This window comes from Scardinius erythrophthalmus (assembly GCF_964197995.2).
Source record: "Scardinius erythrophthalmus genome assembly, chromosome: 23".
Classification (NCBI taxonomy): domain Eukaryota; kingdom Metazoa; phylum Chordata; class Actinopteri; order Cypriniformes; family Leuciscidae; genus Scardinius; species Scardinius erythrophthalmus.
The window spans coordinates 30,059,175-30,081,208 of record NC_138243.1 but is presented as its reverse complement, the minus strand read 5'-3'; the positions used below and the strand labels follow the sequence as shown (position 1 = coordinate 30,081,208).

At 37.0% G+C, this 22,034-nt stretch overlaps 2 protein-coding genes across 2 annotated transcripts; both read left to right on the top strand.

Moving 5' to 3' along the window:
* The first annotated feature begins 862 nt into the window (after positions 1-862).
* Positions 863-5,104, top strand: LOC308683625 (very long chain fatty acid elongase 7-like). Its single transcript, XM_081354160.1, has 8 exons — positions 863-949; positions 1,322-1,411; positions 1,769-1,959; positions 2,064-2,144; positions 2,248-2,304; positions 2,396-2,501; positions 3,626-3,762; positions 4,111-5,104. The coding sequence occupies exons 2-8, from the start codon at positions 1,348-1,350 to the stop codon at positions 4,321-4,323; spliced, it is 849 nt and encodes a 282-aa protein (XP_081210286.1). The 5' UTR covers positions 863-949; positions 1,322-1,347; the 3' UTR covers positions 4,324-5,104.
* Positions 5,105-5,216: 112 nt separating this feature from the next.
* On the top strand, positions 5,217-21,226 carry LOC308683538 (DEP domain-containing protein 1B-like). The gene is made up of 11 exons (XM_081354017.1): positions 5,217-5,420; positions 7,018-7,283; positions 7,727-7,865; positions 7,977-8,104; positions 10,793-10,923; positions 11,019-11,066; positions 11,284-11,424; positions 14,399-14,565; positions 15,071-15,247; positions 17,217-17,408; positions 20,065-21,226. Exons 1-11 carry the CDS (start codon positions 5,373-5,375, stop codon positions 20,227-20,229), a joined length of 1,602 nt encoding a protein of 533 aa, XP_081210143.1. The 5' UTR covers positions 5,217-5,372; the 3' UTR covers positions 20,230-21,226.
* Positions 21,227-22,034: the final 808 nt, after the last annotated feature.

Sequence of the window (22,034 nt, the reverse complement as noted above, 5' to 3'; positions counted from 1 at the left end):
TACCTCTTGAAGGTCTTTCTGTTCACCTGCAAAAAAAAAAAAGCTGTCTCATCAGAAACCCTCCCGACGTGGATCTCTTATCATGCATTTTCACTCAGATATGTTGTAGAAGATAAATAGTCCAGTTTGGTGGCTGAACAAAGAAAACGGCTTGACGCTCACCGTCCAAAAGATTCCATTGTCCACAGGATAGATTTCCGAACTAAAATAATATTTAGTAAGTATAGCCTATACAATATCTATAAATCAGTCTCAAGTAAATAAAGGATTGAGAAGATATGGATTAATAAGTGGTTTCAACTCAAATGACATTGCATGAAATAGTTCATTATTATTTCATACAAAAAATAATCCTTTAATTTAGCTCCATTTGTTCCATGGAAAAAAAATGAGTTTCTCCCTTCGTTTACAGAAGGACAAAGGAGAAAATACCAGAGGAAATGGTATTGTAACATACAAAATACAAAAAACAAAAACAAAACAATGACTGATTTTCAAAATTGTACTACCTGTATCACCTCATGTAACAGTAACTGTTGTTATTTTGTTGTTCTTGTATTCTTTGTCTTTTTCCTCCTTGATGTGTGCCAACTAAAAAGGAAAATCTGTTTAAAAAATAAAGTAAGAAAACTTATTTTCCTCCACCATTTGAAGCCTTTTTTCTGGGGGCAGAATAATGACACACACCTGCTGTTGACATTCGTACAGCGTTCCGCTCATATTTTCATAAGGGTCACCATGGAAACGCCAATGAGAGGACGCCTCACAGTTTCGACCTAAATTCCGGAAGTTTCATGCGACAGAATCTCCATATATGAATAATTGTGGGCGGAGCCACGACTACAGGTTGTATAAGAACTGCAGGTTGAAAGTGAATCATGCAATTGACACACCAGGAGCAGAGCTGAGGAGAGAGAGCGTGGAAGGAGCATAACCTCGGGGTTTAAAGGTTTGAGTTTTTGTCGTAAGATTCTAATTTATTAGGTTTCATAGGCAGAATAGTTCCCGTTGAAGTAAACATGGGGGTTTGAAAACACATATCGCCCTTTAAAAAAGTTTAGATGGTTTTCAAGCTAGTGAAATACTAAAATCGCTAATTGAAATACTAAAATAATTGTAATCATCTGGAATCGTCTTTCCAGTTGTGTTCGGGTGTGGTTTGGATGGGTTTGTCTCTCTGGGAGTGGAAGGAGAGTTTTGGGAAAGCCTCTATAATCCCTCTTTATAAGCTTAAAGGTTTATCTAGTAGGCAAACATTAAGCAAGAATGCATTAACAGGCTCTACAATAAGTTTTGTTAATAATTTATTCTTTTTCTCTAGAAGAGACGCCTAAAGACTCCTTAGACATGGCTTTCAACACACTGACCTCTCGAGCCGTTCTTCTGTATGATGAGTGGATTAAGACAGCAGGTGAGCTATCATCATCATCAATGTCATCATTTGTTAACAAACAAGTGTTCATTACTTCAGTGAGCTCATTATTTCTGCCTTAAATTATTACGTTGTTTAAATTAAATTTTTTTTTTTCGCTAACTGTGGTTTTGTATATGTACTTTTCTGAAATGCATAACTTGGACAGTTCCCTCTAATAACAGATCACTCTAAATTGTAATATGAACTCATGCACTTTCTGTAAAGCTGCTTTGAAACGATGTGTATTTGTAAAGCGCTATACAAATAAATGTGAATGTGAATTGAATCCTCATCAGCATGACTGCGCCTGTAAGGTTTCTGTCTGGAAAATGACGTCTCTTGCATCACTTATAGATCCACGGACTGGGAACTGGCTTCTTATGGCCTCCCCGTTCCCCCAAACCATCATCATCGCTGCCTACATCTACTTCGTGACATCGCTGGGTCCTCGGCTAATGGAGAACCGCAAGCCCTTTGACCTCAAGCGCATCATGATCGTGTATAACTTCAGCATTGTGGCGTTTTCCCTCTACATGATTTATGAGGTTTGTCATTTGTGAACTCTGTCTCTATTGCATCATGCATGTTATCCTTTCTATTGTGTGTGTATATATGTGTGTTTCTCAATCTCTCTCTTCCGTCGTTGCAGTTTCTGATGTCTGGTTGGGCGAACGGCTACACCTATGGGTGTGACCTCGTCGACTATTCCAGTTCTCCTCAGGCTCTCCGGGTATGTGAATGGAGCACATTCCTCAGATTGTGCACTTGTTTCCGTCTGATGACGTGTGCAACAGTTTGTCATTTCTTTTTCTATCTGGTTTCCTTTTTTCTAGATGGCATGGACTTGCTGGCTGTACTATTTCTCCAAGTTCATTGAGATGCTTGACACTGTAAGTGTTTCTTTTGCATTCAAAACCAGTTTGCATTCAAGAACAACAGTGGACCATCAGTGCTAAATCTTTTTTTGTCTTGTCTTTGAAGATTTTCTTTGTCCTGAGGAAAAAGAACAGCCAAGTTACTTTCCTTCACGTCTACCATCACTCCATCATGCCCTTCACATGGTGGTTCGGGGTCAAATTCTCTGCAGGTAAAGTATTATACGATTGACACTTAAAGGGACAGTTCACCAAAAAATTTAATTTGTCATTTAATCGCCCTCATGCCAATCCAAACCATAACTCATTTTAATTGGGTTTCTGTCCCTCTATTATTGAAAGTCCAAAAAGGTCATGTAGGCGTTGTGAAATGAATTGATCGGTATAATCCAAGTGTTGTGAAGGGATATGATTGCGTTATATGCTGAACAGCTTTTAAACCAAATGGAAAACAAGATTATTTAGTTTCCTTGTTTCAAGCAAAAACTCACTTAATTTTGACTTATTTTTTTCTGAACACAAGACATTTTTCTTGTCTAGAGAATGTTTCTCGATTTATCAAAGTAAGAAAAGCTTTTTTGCAGTGTATGACCTTTTTTGGGGGGTTTAAGTTTCGGATCTTCAATGGTGGGACTGAAACCTCTCAGGTTTCATTAAATGGGGATTCATAAAAGATGCTTAAAGTTTTTGAAATTCAAGCCCTGGAAGCCCCTTGAAAACAGCCATATTTATGAAGAATTTATTTCAAGGCCATATTTTTTAAATTAGTTGAATTTTATTGATATAACTATATTTTTACGCAAAATCAACGTCTGATATAGATGCAGTATAGCCATGCGAAATGGCTCAATGTGTGATATATAAATATCCAAGTATATGATGGCTTTCATTCTTCAGGTCAGTCATGTATTCATGAGGAAAAAAAAAATTTGAATAAGGAAAGCGATATCTTTGCCGAAGTATCCTTTCAGTGGTTCGTTACCACAGTCATTGCATGCGATGCACTTTATTTGTACCATTCAGTTTCTTTATTCATCAGTCTACTATTATTATTTTATTTTTGACTTTGAAAGCTAATAAAGATATTGTTTGATAAGTGAGATCTTGAATTATAGTCCTTGAAAACCAAAAAAGTATCTGTACGAGCCATTCACACAAATGAATATAATCCCTCTACTTTCAGCCAAAAATAAACTCATACTCGTGCATTTTTTTGTGACCTTGTTATATGCAATATGAGTCCGTCATATTGCATATTTCTGCAGCATATTATTGCACATTTTTGCTCTATGAACTTATTTTTCGGCTTTAACGGACTCATGTTCATTTGTCTTAGGTGGTCTGGGAACTTTCCATGCCCTGCTGAACTGCATCGTCCACGTCATCATGTACTCCTACTACGCTCTCTCTGCCATGGGACCGGCCTACCAGAAGTACCTGTGGTGGAAAAAGTACATGACCACCATCCAGCTGGTAAGCTGACCTTTCACCAGCTTCTCTCCCCATCACATGACCTCTGTTGTCCAAATCCAGCTTTTCACGTCTCTAACTTGAGAATATTCATACTAAATTTTTTTCAATGGGGACTTAATTAAAATGAATTTATTAATTTAATGAAATAAAACTGAAATATATAAATATGAGATGAATTTGCAACTAACTAACTAAAAAAAAATAATAATACGAAAATTCAAAATATTAATAAATACTATATTAATACTATAATCTCTATCTCTTTCCAAATTATTTGTATTATATTGTCCTTTGTTGTCCAAATCCAGCTTTTCACGTCTCTAACTTGACCCATTGTGTTTGCATCAGGTTCAGTTTGTGCTAATCACGGCTCACATCGGCCAGTTCTTCTTCATGAAGGAGTGTCCCTACCAGTTCCCCGTCTTCCTCTACGTCATCGGTCTTTATGGGCTGATCTTCCTGATCCTGTTCCTCCACTTCTACTATCACGCCTACACCAAGGGCAAGAGGCTTCCCAAAGTACTCCAGAACGGAAACTACCTTCTCAAAAAATCTGAGTGATCTCTTCCCTTTTGGCCAGCTAAACTTGAAGCTCTAACCTGTTAAGTGGGAATATTCCTTTTTATTTCATGCGTTCAAGTTCCACTCCCCTGTTTTATGTTAAAACTAATGTGGAAAACCGCCACCTTATCACTGGATTTAACACTTCCGAATTTGCACAGTTTTTTTTTTTTACTAGAGATTCTGTCCTCATTTTTGGTTGTCTTCACTTAAGGCTTTGAAATGAGAATGGGGTGGGAAGTACAGTGTTGTTATAATGTCCTCCAATTTACCTGTAAATATTGAAATTCTCAGCTTTGGAATATGATTGAACTGCTTGGCCAAATATGAAGAGGTTATGAGAGCTAAGGTGATTTGAAGTTTGTTGCTAAAAGGGTTTTTGAAGGTTGGGTTTTAGTTGTAACTGAATGAGCCCAATGCCCTTTGACCCTTGAGGAACGCTTGACTGATCTACCTGGATGTGCTCGAACCTGGAAGTCTATTGGTTGCTGCAGATGTGACATCATCTGAAGTTATTTTGTATATGCTGCGTGACTATTTATTCTTTATTTAATGTTGATTGTTTTCTTAATGTGATCTTTTTTTAAAAAAAGAAATTGATCTGTAGGTATTACCTGTTATGCTTTTATTCTACTGATCTGAGCTGAGGAAATGAAACACCAGAACAATATCAGAATTGGTTTTCCTTGTTTTTGTCTTTTTAAATCAATTTTGTGAAAGAAATTGAAGTGTTTTATAGTGAAACAAAATAAATTATTTGTCACTATCTCGGTTTTCTTGTGATTTCATTACGTGTACATGACTTTTTTTTTTTTAACCGCGCATTTAAACTACACCTCCCATACTGCACTTCGGCAGCACCGGTAAAGCTAATGCCCATATTTGGTAAAACTGCATCACGTGGCTGATTTCGTGTGCCAATCAAATTATGTTCAGGAACGTTTCGGTTTTCAAAAGCGAGTTAACTGGCGTGGAGATGTTTACAGGGATAAACGCAATAAATGGATAAATCATAAGCACATCATCTATTAAAACCTATTAGGACTTGAATGGATGGTAAAATGATTGGACCTGGGCCTTATAGGGCGACGAAATTGGTAAGAACAATTTTTGAAACTCTTTAAAACTTTTTTTTTTTTAACGCTTCACGTGAGCTGATTTGGTGTCTCTTTAAACGGTTTGTTCAAATATATTACAATAATATAAGACAGACAACACATATCAGTAGGCCTAATAGGCAAAAGTTGGTTTCTTTCATGTACTTTGGGCTATTTTGCATTCATGACTAACTTAAGAGGTAAGAAAACCTCCTAAATGCACCTTTAAGTGTTTATTTGATTTAACTTGATCTATTTGCGTCTGTAGTTTTCAATTACAATACATACGTTTTCTCAAAATGAGCTTTTTCTACTGCACTTGCATACAGACTTAACTTATATTCTGAAGGTTTTTATTTTTACATAACATGTATAACAGTTTATTCCAAAAACATGGTGATTTTTGTTTTCTGGCTGTTGAATATTTTTTATGATTTATGGAGCGAGAAAAGGAGAGTTTTCAACAAAAACCTTAACGCTAATGTCACCAAAATGAAACAAGAATTTTTAATCGGGCTTTATCCACTGTTCAGATTTCTGTTTGGAATGTATGCAAATTTGTGCGTATTTAATTAGATAATACCTCATTTGCATATTTAAACATAACATTTAAAAAAAAAATCGAGATCCTTAAAGGAATAGTTCACCCAAAAATGAAAATGATCCAATAATTTACTCCGCCTCAAGGTATCCTAGGTGTATATGACTTTCTTCTTTCAGCCGAACACAGTCAGATTTAACCTTATATTAAAAAATATCCTGGCTCTTCCAAGCTTTATAATGGGAGTGAATGGGGATTTTTTGAAGCCCAAAAAAGCAAATCTATCCATCATAAAAGTAATCTATACGACTCCAGGGGGTTAATAAATGCCTTCTGAGGTGAAGCCATGCATGTGTGCAAGTAAAATATCCATATTTATAACTTTATAAACTATAATCACTGGCTAAGAACTAAGAACATTTTTAATGTTATTGTTTAACGGCCCGATAAGAAAATTTGGCTGATATTTTAAAACTGATAAATAATGGGTAAATAATTTCCTTCAGCTGAGACTCTTCAGATGCGCACTGTTCAACATGATGGTTTTAATTGCTTGTAATATGATTGGAATCACTTCAAAATAGTTAAATACAGTTCAGTGCAACATGTGCAGCGCAAGTCTGTCATATCGGCCACATAAAATTATAATGAGAACATCATAATTGTGTGCTTGGGTCATGGCTGTTAATTGTGAGACTTTTGTTTTTGTAATCAGGCTCTTAATTTGGATTCAGATTTATCGGCCAATATATCGGCTTTCAAACTTAAAGAATTATCGGTATCGGCCAAAATGTTCATATCGCTGCATCCCTAGTTGAATATGTGAATGTTTAATTAAGTAAAAGAATTTGAGATACCTGATTTATTTTGAGATTGAACGGGTTTGTTCGGTATTCATTTGATTTGTGCAGGTCTTAAAGTCTTACATTTCATTTTAAAATCTCTGCAGAAACCCTGTAAATACTACAATATTGTTACAATGTAAATGCACCACCTCTCTCAACAAATGAGCAGTTAAAACAGCATTAATGCTGAAATGTCTTCTGTTTTCTCCAGTGGAACGAGACCATCAAGCTCTTCCGTGGTGGGATGCCAGTCAGACGTCACTGGGCTCATTTCAGGAGTTACGATCACAGTTTCACAGGAGCCGAGGCTGTCGACTTTCTCCATGATCTGCTCAGACAGAACCAGAACTTCGGGCCGGAGGTGACGCGCTACCAAACGCTCCAATTACTGCGAAAATTCCTCAAAAATCACGTCATCGAGGACGTCAAAGGGCGGTTTGGGAAAGAGGACTTTGAGGACAACGGGCATCTTTACAGGTGATTTTAAAGAATCTTTCATAAATTGCTTTATTTCGCTGTTTATTAATGTGAAGCTGCTTTGAAACTGCTCTGTACTGAATAAAGCGCTATAAAAAAATTTGTTGTGTCGGTAAGGTTTTTTAATCTCTTCTTTAGTCTCTTCTGCTCACCAAGGCTTCATTTATTTGATAAAAAATACAGTAAAAATAGTGAAATAGTTAAAATAATTGTTTTCTATGTGAATATATTGTAAAATGTAATTTATTCCTGTGATCAAAGTTTCATTACTCCAGTCTTCAGTGTCACATGATCCTTCAGAAATCATTCTAATATGATGATTTGATGCTCAAGAAAAATCTTACCGACCCCAAACTTTTGAACGGTAGTGTATGTTGCATTATAATAAAAAAAAAAAGGTATTTCAATATAATGAATAATAATTAATGCTTTAAATTGGTCAGATTTCCTCCACTATCCCCTCTGAAGCCTGTTCCTGTGCGTCCACCTGTAAGAGATCACGGCTCAGTTCCCAGAATCCCACGCTGGGACGACTATGAGGAGATTCCAGTGCCGGAGAAGATCCCCATGAAGCCTCTTATGGTGAGAGAACATTTGCCTGTGGATGCTGTATCATCTGAAAAATGTATTCTTTCCAGTGTTAAACCTCCTGATATTTTAAACATTTCTTAAATATTTTTATTTTGATCTTAGAACTCCGAGTCGTGGAATAAGAGGCACAGCATCGCCATTGGTGAGGTTCCTGAATGCCGGTTAATCCGGAGGACAGAGTTAACCCCGAAACACGTGGACCAGATATGGAAGTCAATGACACTAACACAGTAAGCATCAGCCTGGTCACTTCATGGGGATTTTACTGAACGGATAGCTATTTAATTTTTTAAAGCAGTTCAATTTGCACATAAATGTGTCTCCCCAAAATTCCTTTATCATCAGCTAATTTCAATATCAATGAGCGCAATAGGAGGATCATTTAGTCTCACTACTTTGGATGAAGATGATTGTTTTGAACATCTGTGACTTGTCCCTCCAGCGGGAGTTTCTGAACTCCTGAAACGCCTCCATTGTAGTCTTGAGTTTCACAATAACGAACGTATGTAGTCTCGAACACTTCACAATATTCCTCATTTAAATAATTAATGCGCAGAATAAAGGGGCGGGGCCTGGTTGAGTTAGTTAGTAGTGTGTTAAACTGGCTGTTATGGTAAGGGGCGGGACATTTCCCAAACATATTCGAAGCGCTCAACCAATCACAACACACTGATCCAGCCGACCAATCAGAGCACAGTGTGCTTTCAGAAGGAGGAGCTTCATAGAGACAGGAACTAAACAGAGCGTTACTGACAGACTGGGAAGAGAGGAGCTGCAACAATGGAGAATATGAGGAAAATAATCAACATTCAAGCAGGAAAACCTGTTCTAGTAGAGCCTGAAAACATCAAGACTTTGGGCTTGAAGGGGATCTATTATACCGTTTTTTTCATAGCAGGGCTTGACATTAACTTTTTGAGGCACTTGTCCTTCGGACAAGTACATTTATGTTTTACTTGTCCATGCACAAAAGTCACTTGTCCGGTTAAAGATTTATAATTTTATAATTTATTTTTTTGTGTTTTGCTAATGCAGAATTCGAACAAACCGTTGAAAGCATCCAAACACTATCAATATTAATAAAATTCAGTTGAAACAGTAGAAAGGAATGTGTCCCAAGAATAGAGTTCCCCTTCAACAAGAAATAATAAAGGATCTCCAGACTCCATAATACAAAGTAATACTTTACGCTGGTGCGCAGTGTATCACCAGAGGTAGTGGTGACTCTTGTAGGTATCCTCAGTATTTGCAAGCTAGCTAGACTTACTGTATACTATATCTAAAATAATTTTGTAGACATAACAATTAGAGATGCACCGCTTACAATTTTCTAGGCCGATTCCGATTTTTCATTGAGTTTGACCTGCTGATACCGATTTAAGCCGATTCCGATTTAATTTTTTTCTAAACACTTTACACATTTTCTATCATTTCTTTAACCCTTTCACGCGTAAGTTTGAAATATTCTAACTGACACCCCCACCCCCGTTTTTTCAAGGCGAACGTTCCCTTTAATGTTTCCATGGCGACGCGTCCTGCGATACACCGCAGTCATATCTGAAACCTAAAATAAACATTATGAGGTTGAAAACACTGCTTAGTTGTGATATATGACAGCGCTGAACGCGTCCGACTCTGGCTCAGCGCCAGCCAACGCGCGAAAGCACAGTTTGAATCGGGCAGTTATGCGACGTCTCAAATCGGTAAAATTAAATCTGTAAAATTATAAACGTAATGAGTGGCACATAACGTGAAGTAACATGGCATTTTATTTTGTTTGAAATTTAACTTGTCCAGTGGGACAACTAATTTTCTCTTCCACTTGTCCTACAAAAAAATCCACTTGTCCCGGACAAGCCTTAATGTCGAGCCCTGCATAGTGTACTTCAGTTTTGATGCGACTGCTTTGCGTTTTTTTGTACATGCCGCAGCACCTCTTTTCACTCTCTGTCTGTTTTAGTTCCTATCTCTTTAAATCCCGCCTTTCCGAAAAGTCCAGTCTGTTGTGATTGGTCAACCACTTAGAGTGCGTGTCAGAAATATAAAGCCCCTTTTTTTTAACCATAATTGGGTTTCAGTCAGTACCAGTGTGGGGGTAACACATTAAAAGTAAAGAAGGTATGCAATCAGATTACTTTTTTCAAGCAACGAGTAATGTGATGCATTACTTTTAAATTTATAAAAATATCTGAGGTACTTTTTAAGTTAGAATATTATGCAAACCTGCTATAATTAAATGTTAAATTGTACAAATTTCAGTTCAAACTAGACAGACATTTAGAGATACGGTATACAGTCATACCACTTATTACACAGCATTTCGCCACGTATATAATTATGGGGATAAGAGATATTGATTTCAGATGAAACTGTTTTAAATTCGTTCCTGTTTGTATCTCATAATCCAATAGTCACAAAATGGCAGCATCTGCGTTTGTATGAAACGAGAGAGATCTACATCTACATAATTAAATAACTGTACACAAAATATTGATTCGACTGAGTTTTAATACTTTATTAGCTCACCAAATACAAAACATCCACGAAGAAAACCGTTCCTAGCAGGCGTATAGCACTGCTGACTTCAGTGACCCGGATGAGCCTGCGTTATCTGTTTTGAGCGGTTGTTATCTGGGAATAATTACCCTTGTGATGGCGCTATTGACCAATCCGAATCAAGTATTCCACAGAGCCATGTAATAATAACCAATATTGCAATGCATTACTTTTAAAAGTAACTTTCTCCTAAACTGGTCCATACAAAGTTTTTCTTTTGCCCTCACAAAAAACAGTGTCTCCAGCCGATTAACAAAAAAACGAAGCGGCCGGGCATTATGTAGATGTGTAACAGTGACTTAGCTAAGTCAATGGCAGGACTACATATGAGACGTGCCCTTATAGATAACTCTCTTTATCAGTTTACAGACTGTTTTGGGTCTCCAGTCTCTGGACGGGGTTCTAGATGCCAAACTTCTGAGCCCGAAGCACATCGTTCACAATGTATTTGGTGTTAATAAGCAGGGCATTGTGGTCCTGAAGAACAAAACAGGTGAGCATGGGGTTATATTTTAACACATTAAATGTTCTTACAGCTAATTTCTGACAGACATCTTTCTCTTTTGTTTCTGATCATTTTATCTGTAGAAGACGTGCCTCATTGGGTTTTATCTGCAATGAAATGCCTGGCAAACTGTGAGTGACTGATGACCTGCTGTCATACTGATTCAACTCAATGACACTACAGTTCAATAAATAATCAAAAAAGCAATTATTTTACCAAGTGATATAGTTGATTAGCCTATATATAGGTTGGCAAGCTGCTTGCCATATTAATATGTCTGTATGCATGTATTTTTACCACCCCTGTTTTATGATACTTTATACATCTCTGAATTGGCTTCCTCTTCAGGGCCCAATGGCAGTGACGCCCGGCAGCCCATGTATCCAGGGTTTGAGAGAGACGTCTTCAGGACGGTTGCGGAACATTTTCAGAGACTGAAAGAACCACTTTTGACCTTCCATCTGTATGAAATATTTGTCAGTATTTTGGGTGAGTGATGCTCAAGCTTTGATCAGTGCCATTTAATCAGCCGCTAAAAAGAAGAGACTTCTTTCAAATCTTGCCATCTTTTAAACGGTAGTGTGTGAAATACTGAGATACAAGTTTATAGTTATGATATAAACACTGATGTCTGCGGAAGCGTCAAAGTAGAGAAAATCACCTTTTGGAAGTAACTTGCCGCTTCAAATAACGATTATCTCAATTTCATCGCTACACCAGTAGGTGGCGGCAAGTGACTGTTAAAAAATGCATTTGTCATTGAATCATTCATTCAAGAGATTTGTTCAAAAACGCTGAATCACTTGTTTCATTACTGGATGAAGTATGAGTGAGTCATTGAATCATTCATTTAACACAATTTAAAAATAAAATAATTCATTCAAAATGAAACATTTTTAAATAGACCACAGCAAATAACATTTTGTCAGAACCTCTAGTAATTTACATGTTATTTTGTTTAGTTGTCTATTCAAGATTGTATATATATATATACACTACCGGTCAAAAGTTTTAGATCACATGCTGGCTCCCCAATAAAACATTACAACAGCGATAATCAAAAGAATGTGAACAAAACGGCCACTCTTTGTAAACTTTGTTTAATGCGAGTGCCGTTTGCTTGAACATGACCAGTCATTTACACTGTCATCACCCGCGTGTTGATAGCGCGCGAGCACAGGCGAGACCTGAACTGCACACACTGCTATCTGTGTTTAAAGTAAACTCATTTAAGCCCTGCCAATTTAAACATTCAAGAGCAACTGAGCAAGAAAGAGAACGAGAAAGAGAACTTGCATGCGCTGTGAGAAGAGTTGTGTGTGTGTGTGTGTGTGTGTGTGTGTGTGTGCACTCATCCGAAGCGCACACACACGTCTCAGACAGTGTGCAAACATTGAGTTCTCTTTCAAGTCTTGCACTTGAATGGACAAATTCACACAAAAATTATGTCTTGATAAGTTTCCTAGAGACATAGTCTGTTATGCCTTAAGTGAACTTATACGGTTGAGAAATACAACGCATATGTAACAGTATCAGCATTTTGGATCTGTGCATTATGTCTTAAAGGGAACACAACCTAATATTCCTGCTGTCTGTGTTTTTAATGGTAATCAAACAAAATACAAGGAAATCCCTTGCTGCTCTTTAATAGCTTTTGCAACTTTAGTAAGGATTAATCTTTAATTTATAAAGTAAAATATGCAATGTTATTATTTTACATTTGATTACTACCTGAAAACTACTGTTTATTTTATTTGTATTTTTGCTCTCTTATATTTATTTGTGCTGTTGCTTGTAGTTAAATTATTTGTTCTTATTTTCTTTATTTTTATTTGACAGTAATCCCTCTTTCCCTGAACATAGCACACACCGAACCGTACCGAAACCGTGAACCTAAAACCGTCATACAAACTGAACCGGGAGCAACTTGAACCGTTACACTCCTAATACATAGACTATTATAATTATTTTTACATTTAATAAAAAAACAAATTTTTAATTGTCATTGGATGCCCATTTTCATTGGATGCCCAAGTTGGGATGATTCTTTAGGGTCTTTATGTAAAGTTTGTAACATATTTTGGTTAAAATTCCTCAATGGTTGTGTAAAACAACATTCTTTTTACCTCCTATGCCAATACGGGAAATATGCTAATACGGGACAGTCCGTCAACGGTCGTGGGCGGAGCATGAGCAATATGACATCATATTGCTCAGAAAATCCAAACGGCTTGATTATTGAGAGTGTTTAGGCATTCTGAGGATTAAAAAAAAGGAGTGAATGGATTTTTTCATTGTATGGTGGTTGTGTCCACACACTGCAAAGACACACTTATACGCAAACACCATATAAAAGTGAATTTTGCATCCGATGACCCCTTTAAAATAATATTTCAATGTTATTGTTAATGTAAGGATTCACATCCACTAGACTCTGAATGAGTATAAATGATTATTAGGGTGGTCCTTATTTTTAAAGTCTCCAATTGTCATGCTCTTAACCCTTCAAATTATTCCTTTATATAAGAAAATACAGCATGCCAATTTTTATGGCAGTAACATAATAATCACTGGTAGCTCAATAGCTTTAAACTTTCTGAGATTTTGATGATTTTCGTAAAAACAGATCATTTGATTTGGTATTGTACCTGGCTAGTAAAATTCCAAAAAAATCTCCATAAAAGCATCTAATGCACCATATATTCCTAAATATGTATTTTAGATACATATCTCAGTTTACTTATTGTAGAAACTAAATCCAAATTAATCCAACCATGACCCGGTTTAGCAGATTTACCTTTCCTGGTGGAATCAATACATATTTCTATTGATGATCACCTTGATTACTGTTTGGGTTTAGAGCACATTTTTTGGTTTAAAAAATTACATTACGTTCCTTGAAATTGACCCGGAACTTTGGCTGAATCAAGCAGATTATCAGGAGGCACAGGCAATTATACATGCAATGAAAGTAGTCAATGATCACGCCGAGAGAGGAGTGGCTCTGATTCAAGAATACAGTGGCTATCTCACACACTCTGAAGAACAACTGCAGTTTCTCCTTCATGTGCTGGAAGATCACAGACGGATCTATCCAGACTGCAGAAAGTCAACACTGGCTGCTGAGCATCAGAAATGAGGGATTGTTGAAAACTTTGTGCTTTTTTGAGATTGTTGTCATTGTTGTCATGTCAGTGTTGCTCTGATTTCAATAAAATGTAGTTCATTTGCAGCAATTTTAATATTACTTGCATATCACAATAACGCCGCACAGCTTAACATAGGCAATCTTCCACATGATTGAGCTACCTCTAAATATAATTTTTTGTCAACATTTTTGCATATTTCTAATTTTGAAGTTAAAAGGAACAGTTTAAAAGGTTAAGACACTAACATTTTGCACAAAAAAAAAATTGGACTTGATAAGGACCACCCTAATGATTATTGGTGTGTTCTCCGCCAGGTCTTCTGCAGAGGCAGTCGGTTGCGGTTGAGGCGTTGCAGGTCTGCGGTCTCCTGTTGCCTCCGGCCAACCGTCGTAAACTACAGCTGTTGATGCGTCTGATGGCTAAAGTCTGCGCCAACCCCTCACTCCCCCCTCTGAACGACACCATAGGAGCACGGACCCTGGTAACTCACTCACATAGATGCTCTGTATAGATGCTCATTATTTGCCAACCCAGTATGCAATAGCCGTCATTTCACCATCTAGGTTAACTATAGACCCGATATAGTCTTGCTATGATTGACACACTTCTAGACAAAATAACTTTAAATTTGGTTGCACGTCATTTTTGCCGAAATAACTTGCGAGATGTGTGATATTCCATCATGTAAGCAAAGTAAACAGTGATTACAAGGTGTTCAGTTTAATTTAATTTCTTCATCTAATTGATGAATAGTCTATTCTTGGGTGATGGTTTAGACATCTATTCCATTTTCACTGACAGCCCAAATTTTGCCTTGTTTTAGCCTAGACGTCAGGACTGTGTTTGAAACGCAAAATTGCTTGCTGGGAAATAGCTGATAATCCTTAACCGTTATAGTTAATTTATAATTCAGCTCAGCGTTCAGTAGATTGGACAAGCATCTTTCACACGGTCTGTCTCTTGTGGGCGCTGACGCTCCCGTACAGATGGTCCAGACCTTCTCGCGGTGCATTCTGGGATCTGCGGATGAGGTGGACTTGGATGAGCTGTTGGCCACAAAGCTGGTAACGTTTATGATTGATAACCATGACAGTGTGCTGAAGGTGCCGTCCAACCTGCGGAAATCTGTCGAGGAGCATCTGTCCCACCTCAGAAGAGCTCAGGTCAGCGGCCCACATCATTCATTACATGCTTGATCACTGACTGAAAATATGAAACGGCATATTTAATAACTTCTGTAGTGTATTTCTGAGAGAAACTAAACAATAAGTGGGAACTAATCAGTGTTGGGTAAATTACTGCTAATTATATCTTCAACAGTGTAATTAGATTACTGTAGTAATTACTCTCTCTATTGCATTACTTATTACCTAATTACCTTCTAAATCCCACATCAACCTCGAGCAGATGAACTATACAAAGATAGACAAGAAACTGCTCTTTTAATTCAATCAAATAAATGATATAAAATTGCTTTATAAAATTAAAAGTTTTTAAAGAGAGAAGGTTACATTAACCCTTTAGAACCTGAAGCTAAAATTGGTGTTTTTCACATATTTTTATTTTATGACTGTAAAATTCTTAAACAATGTGCCATCTTCATGTGCAAGGTGTCATCTTTTTCAGAAGAAAAATAGCTTTCAACAAGTTACAGTTATTGACCATTACTGTGTGTGGGGAGTTTGTAAATATTATTTAAATAGACAAAAAAATAAATAAAATGAGAGTAAATTTACTGATTTTTATTTAGAAAAAAACCCCAGACCAATCACGAACGAAAGAAACTTACACTTTAAAGTAGAAAAATGAAGTATAATACATATATACAAGTATTTTTGGTAACATTGGGATGCACAGTTTTCATTTAGGACACTTTTTTTTCATACACACACACACATTCAAATGCATGCACACATAGGCACGCACACATACACATGCACACACCACATGCTAAGATACGTGAAAGAGTAACGGCCATCCGCCTCCCAAGTTTCATTAAAAATCATCCCAATCCCCTCTTCTGCTGTCTTACACTTCTTTCGTCATGCATTTGTTCGTTTCTTTTATTATTTTATGCAATCCAAAACCCTCTAACCTGCCGCGCTTCGTATCTCTGTTCAAATCCTTCCTTCCCGCTCTGCCAGAAAGCTGCTGTCATTTACTGATGGAATACAATTACCGTAATAAGCCGTGTATTGCTGAAAAGCGCATGTTGTCTACTCTCAGGGGCAATTTGAATGGTTTTGATAGTGCAAACGGTTGAAGAGTTACGGTGAAATTAAGACAGCTTGCTGGTTTGTGTTGGTGACGACACAGCCGGTTTAGAAGGGTTAAAACATACATTTTAACATTAGATGTTAAAGGGTTTTATATAGAATTGTTCTATAGTTTATACAATATTTAATGCAATTACATCAGAAGTGTAATCAGAAAAATTAAGAGACTTCCTTTCTTTACTTTTTCAGGGGAAAGTTAAGTAATTAAATTACTGTAATTAATTACTTAGTAATGCATTACACCAACACTGGAATTAATGTAATAATTATTTTAGATTTATTTTATTAATTAAGATTTAATTGGATTGTGTAAAGTAGACTGTGATATTATTGTTTTGATATTATTCTTGCCTGCTTAAAAAGCCTTGCTTATATCAGAGCAGAGTTGCTAAAAAAAAAGTGCACAGTCACACATTACTGTTTCATTTGTTAACATTAATAAACTACATTAGACAACATGAGCTAACAATGAACAATACTTCTACAGCATTTATTAATCTTAGTCAATTTTCACATTTACTAATAGATTTTAAAAGTCAAAAGTTGTCTGTTAACATTAGTTAATGCACTGTGAATAATAACATTAATAATTGTACTTTTAGTAATGAATATTAACAAATGCTGTAAAACATATTGCTCATAGTTTGTCCATGTTAACTTATTCACTAATGTTGACAAATTATTGTAAAGTGTTACCAAAAAGGTATTAAAGTAAGAATTGTAAGTCAATTTTGTGTAGGGCTTATTTCTCCACTCAATAGATGGAAATATGAATTATGTTGAGAAGCTTTTGTGTAATAAAGTGAATGAGTCTTTCTCACCCCACATTCTGATCACATGCTTTGGTTTGTTCCAGATAAAGTACGCGGGTGCGGACACAGACTCTTCGGTGGCGTCTCCGCCGCACTCGTTCTGTCGTCAGATCAGCAGAGAGGAGTTCGAGCACCAGAGGGTTTCAGCGTCTCAGGGCGCCATCGTGGAGCTGCTGGAGAGCATCATACAAGACAAGAACATGTCCATTAAAGACAAGAAGAAGAAGCTCAAGCAGGTCAGAAAGGATTCTTTTGACATCCGTTCGGTGATAAAGGAATATCTGTGGTTATGCACCGCAAAAATTGCAGAATGTTTTTACAATAATAGATTTGAAGGTGTTCTATCATGCTCATTTACATGTTCACAAAGAATATGAGTTCTTCTCTATATCAGTGTCAGTGTTTCTGAACTCCTGAAACGCCTCCATTGTAGTCTTGAGTTTATTCCGGGAACGAACACGTCACAATATTCCTCATTTAAATAATTAATATGCAGAATAAAGGGGCGGGGCCTGGTTGAGTTAGTTAGTAGTGTGTTAAACTGGTGGTTATGGTAAGGGCGGGACATTTCCCAAACACACTCGAAGCGCTCGACCAATCACAACACACTGATCCAGCCGACCAATCAGAGCACAGTGTGCTTTTCAGAAGGAGGGGCTTCATAGAGACAGGAAGTAAAGAGAGCGTTACTGACAGACTGGGGAGAGAGGAGCTGCAACAATGGAGAATATGGGGAAAATAATCAACATTCAAGCAGGAAAACCTGTTCTAGTAGAGCCCAGAAACAACATCAAGACTTTGGGCTTGAAGGGGATCTATTATACAGTTTCTTTATTTAGTGTACTTCAGTTGTGATGCGACTGCTTTGCGTATGCACACAGCCAAATGCACATCCTTTAAAAGTATAGAGTGCATTAGTGCCAAAACACATTTTCTGCGCCGTTGGTTCCAGAAGTATTTTTCCTCATTCATTTTTCACATAGTGATTCTAGGAAATCTTGGTTAAAGCATTATAAGCCATGAAGCAAATCAACTAGATACAGGGCGCATAACCATTTGAACCAAAAATGTATTTAAGTTGGGCAAAAAGATAAAGGTTCAAGACTGTACTGGGCTGCGTTCTCCGAAACTACCTTAACGCTACGTCGTTCTTAAGTTGTATCTTAAGAAGTACCTTGTCGTTAATACGTGTTTTCCGAAACCTTCTTAGTTAAGTATACCTTCTGTAAGTCATACGTTCGTAAGGTTGGTCTGGAGCGCTCTTAGCTATACCTTATCGCTGCTGACGGTTCATACCTCTAGTGGCCACCACTACGCAAAAAGCTTTTTTACATCGCAGTTTAATTACACATAGAAAATTTTATATGAACATTTAATATAAAATCTGATTTAGTATTAAAATTACATTTTTACTTTACTTTAAAATTTTACACATAAAATACTTAAGTTGTTATAGCCTACACCCAGTGTATGGAAGTGTTTTCATTAATAAAGTTTCCATACACTAATGGTTGCTAGCTTTTTTAATTACTATCCTAAGGCACATCAGCTGGCGAACCATTTGACAGAAAAGGCTTAGGAGTCTATATAAAGAAATATGAGTTTACACAAACTTTATAGCTATGGCAGCGAGACAGCGAGTACTTGTTTTAAATCAAAGACGGCGCCGTCCGCGGAGCCAGTTAGTGTATGTCAACTACATGGCTGGTGGATAATCAGCATACGTTGTGGAGAACATTAACACACTTATGGCCGTGAGAGTTTGGGATTGCACACTTGCTAAATTATAAACACATACTCATATTTATTTCTGCATGTACATATTTCAATGAGCCCCGATAAATGCAGTTTGTACTATTTCTAAAACGCTTCTTTATAAAGAACATTGTTTTCTCAATACTTTACCTATACCGCTGTGAAGGAAAGAGCGCACAATCGATCATCGAGGCATCGATATCAACCTATTCAGCGCCTCCACCATGGACAGCGCCTGCTAAGGTCGAACTTAAGAAGGTTTACCTTAAGCAACATCCTAAGGTATAGTTCGGAGAACACACGTAGGAAATGTATACCTGTAGTTAAGGTGTACCTTTTGAGTCTTCGTAGCGCGCTAAGAGACAACGTTATCGGAGAACGCAGCCCAGAACAGCTTCAGTGAGTGAAAGAACAATCCCATGAAGCTTTGCAAACAAAAAAAATTGAGAAAGATAAAAGTATTCATTTAAAGTTGTTGATATCAAGCATGAATGTTTGTTGTGTGAATGTAATCCAGACGTCCTACATTCATCATGCTGTCATTATCACGTGACCTTCCAGCATCAGTTGCGTCGCTTCACTGCCATCCATATATCCTCTCCCGTGGCCTCATGGGATAGTAAAGTCTCGATCGTATGCACACTTCAGAACCGGAAGAAGTAGGTCATCCAGATACTCTTTACCTGCTCCTTTATGAGTACTGTGAATTCAGACATACTACTTTTGTCACATACTGTTTTTCGCCTACTATAGAGTAGGGAAGTATGCGAGTATGATGCAGTGCATCATGGGAGTGGGTAGATTTGATTGGTATAATGTCGTTTTTCACTACAGGTTCTGCTGTTAAACAAGATAATTAAAAAAAAGTTGAAATAGTGCAAATATATGGCTTCAACAAAAGCATATACCATCGATGAACAACCTCAGTTATCATTAAAAATCAATTTCTCTTTGGAGAAAATGATTGGAGTGCTATGCATACGTGTAAAAACCCAAGTATACTTTATAATGGCTTTCTTTTGCTTGAATTGTTTTACCCTGAATATTTCTGTTCTGTTGTTCCACAAGGCTAATCCGTTGGGTAACTTGACTATATTTCATATCCCATGTGATTTTTCCCCATGTGATTGCTGTCAGTTCCAGAGATCTCATCCTGACATCTACCGAAGACGCTTTCCCACCGCTGAAAGTGAGGCGGTGCTTTTCCCAGAGAGACCGCAGAGACTCAAACCTCAGCTGATGTTCCTGACGCTGAAGAAACCCTTCCAGCCCTTCCAGAGGAGCTGGAGCTTTCGGGCCTGAGTCTCGTGTGTTACTGTCGAGGAGAGATGTTACTGAGCGTCACAGGTGGTGCTATGACATCCTAAATCCACATAACACCACGTTCACCTCGTCAGCGATCAGCTGACTGGACTGTTGGATTGATGAGAGTATGATGCTGTGCATTAGAGCCCTTTAACGCAAGACACTACAGGCAAAACCAGCTCAATTTGGAGAGTTTGCTTCCATAGCTAGTCTTCTTTCAGACTAGAGGAAATAAAACATCCAAAATACACATTTAAGTGTTTATTTTATTACACTCGACCTCTTTGCGTTTTCTGAAAATGAGGTCCACAGAAATCTCTACTTCAGTCACTGAAGGGTTTTTTCATATATCACTCATCTGATATATAGTTAACATTTTATTTCTAAACAAAAAAAAGGTCAAAAATTGTTTTCTGTCTGTTAACAGTATATGCTGAATTATAAAGAGTGATAAAAAGTAAAAACCTTTAACTCTAATATGAGACAAGAATTCTGAACTGCTTTATCCAGTGTTTAGATGTCTGTTTTTGTATGCAAATTAGTCCAAAATTATGTAAGTAGATCATGCCTCATTTGCATATTTAAACATAACATTCCAGAAAATATGTAATACAGAACAATTGTCCTAATGTATTGTGATTAACTGGGGAAAGTATGATATCTAGTTATTTTCCCCCTACTCACCTGTAGTGTCTTGCTTTAAGAATGGGCCTGAAAATACTAATAATAATAATAAAGATTTATGGTCACACTTTAGTTTAGGGTCCAATTCTCCAACTACGACTTTTGCCTCAATAAACCTCCTAATCACTAGTGGCGCCAGGATTTTGATTGTAGGTGGGCCTCCAGAAAACTGGATGGGCCAGTTAAAATAAGCCAAAAAAAAAAAAAGCCGGGTTCCCCTTCATCTCCGTTTCAGCGCTTTTCTGCGGCACTGAGGACAGCGACTCAGTAGCCTACCTGAATTTAATACGTAGGCCCAATTAAGCATCGTAAAAAAAAAAAAAAAAATTGTTTAATAAAATTATAGGCCTATTATTTTTAGTTTATTAACAGCAACAACAACAACACACACACTTCTCTGCATATCTTCAGACGAAATCAAGATATCTGACAAAACAATGAAGATATTTTACAAACCAACTTCCAGGGACGTGCAAATAGTTCCTCAGAGGCAGGCGCCAGGACTCAAAAGTAAAAATCGATCACTATAATTAATTTATATAATTCAAATTCATCGCCATCTCTGTAGTGAACGCGCCTATAGAGAGAAATGCACATTACATAATCAGAGAGTAGCAGCATATTTCTTTTCATTTTAAATTGTTAAAAAGACATTTCAAGCTTTCTTATGATAATATTTCATGTCTGTGAGGAATACACTGAGTTTCGGTTCAATTCATGATGAGGTGCGCTCCAGTTCACGAGCAATGCAAGTGACCGCGCCTGTGCCATGTCATGATTATATTGTCGGCTATATTTGCTTCTTATTTATTAAATACAGGCAATTGGTTGATAAAAAAATTATTAAAATTAAGATACAATTTATACAAAACGAAATTCACTTCAAAGAAAGGCTTTCTACAAAACAAAACTTAAAACTTAATGAAGCGGTCAAAATCATGTCTGACCCACTCCATGTCTCTCGATATATTGCGCATCCTATCTTACTCGTGCTGGTCACTTTTCATAATCAACATAGATGAAAAAAAAAACCATTATAATATTTTAACAAATATGAAACTAAATGCGCTTATTTAATAGCTACAATACATATAGTAGGCCTATAGACTCTCTATTTG

Coding starts and splice junctions, on each gene's coding strand:
- LOC308683625 (XM_081354160.1), top strand. CDS start 1,348: ATGGCTTTCAACACACTGACCTCTCGAGCCGTTCTTCTGTATGATGAG. Junction 2,145..2,247: donor GTTCTCCTCAGGCTCTCCGG/GTATGTGAATGG, acceptor CCTTTTTTCTAG/ATGGCATGGACTTGCTGGCT. Junction 2,502..3,625: donor CGGGGTCAAATTCTCTGCAG/GTAAAGTATTAT, acceptor CATTTGTCTTAG/GTGGTCTGGGAACTTTCCAT.
- LOC308683538 (XM_081354017.1), top strand. CDS start 5,373: ATGGATGGTAAAATGATTGGACCTGGGCCTTATAGGGCGACGAAATTG. Junction 8,105..10,792: donor AAGTCAATGACACTAACACA/GTAAGCATCAGC, acceptor TCTCTTTATCAG/TTTACAGACTGTTTTGGGTC. Junction 11,425..14,398: donor AATATTTGTCAGTATTTTGG/GTGAGTGATGCT, acceptor GTTCTCCGCCAG/GTCTTCTGCAGAGGCAGTCG.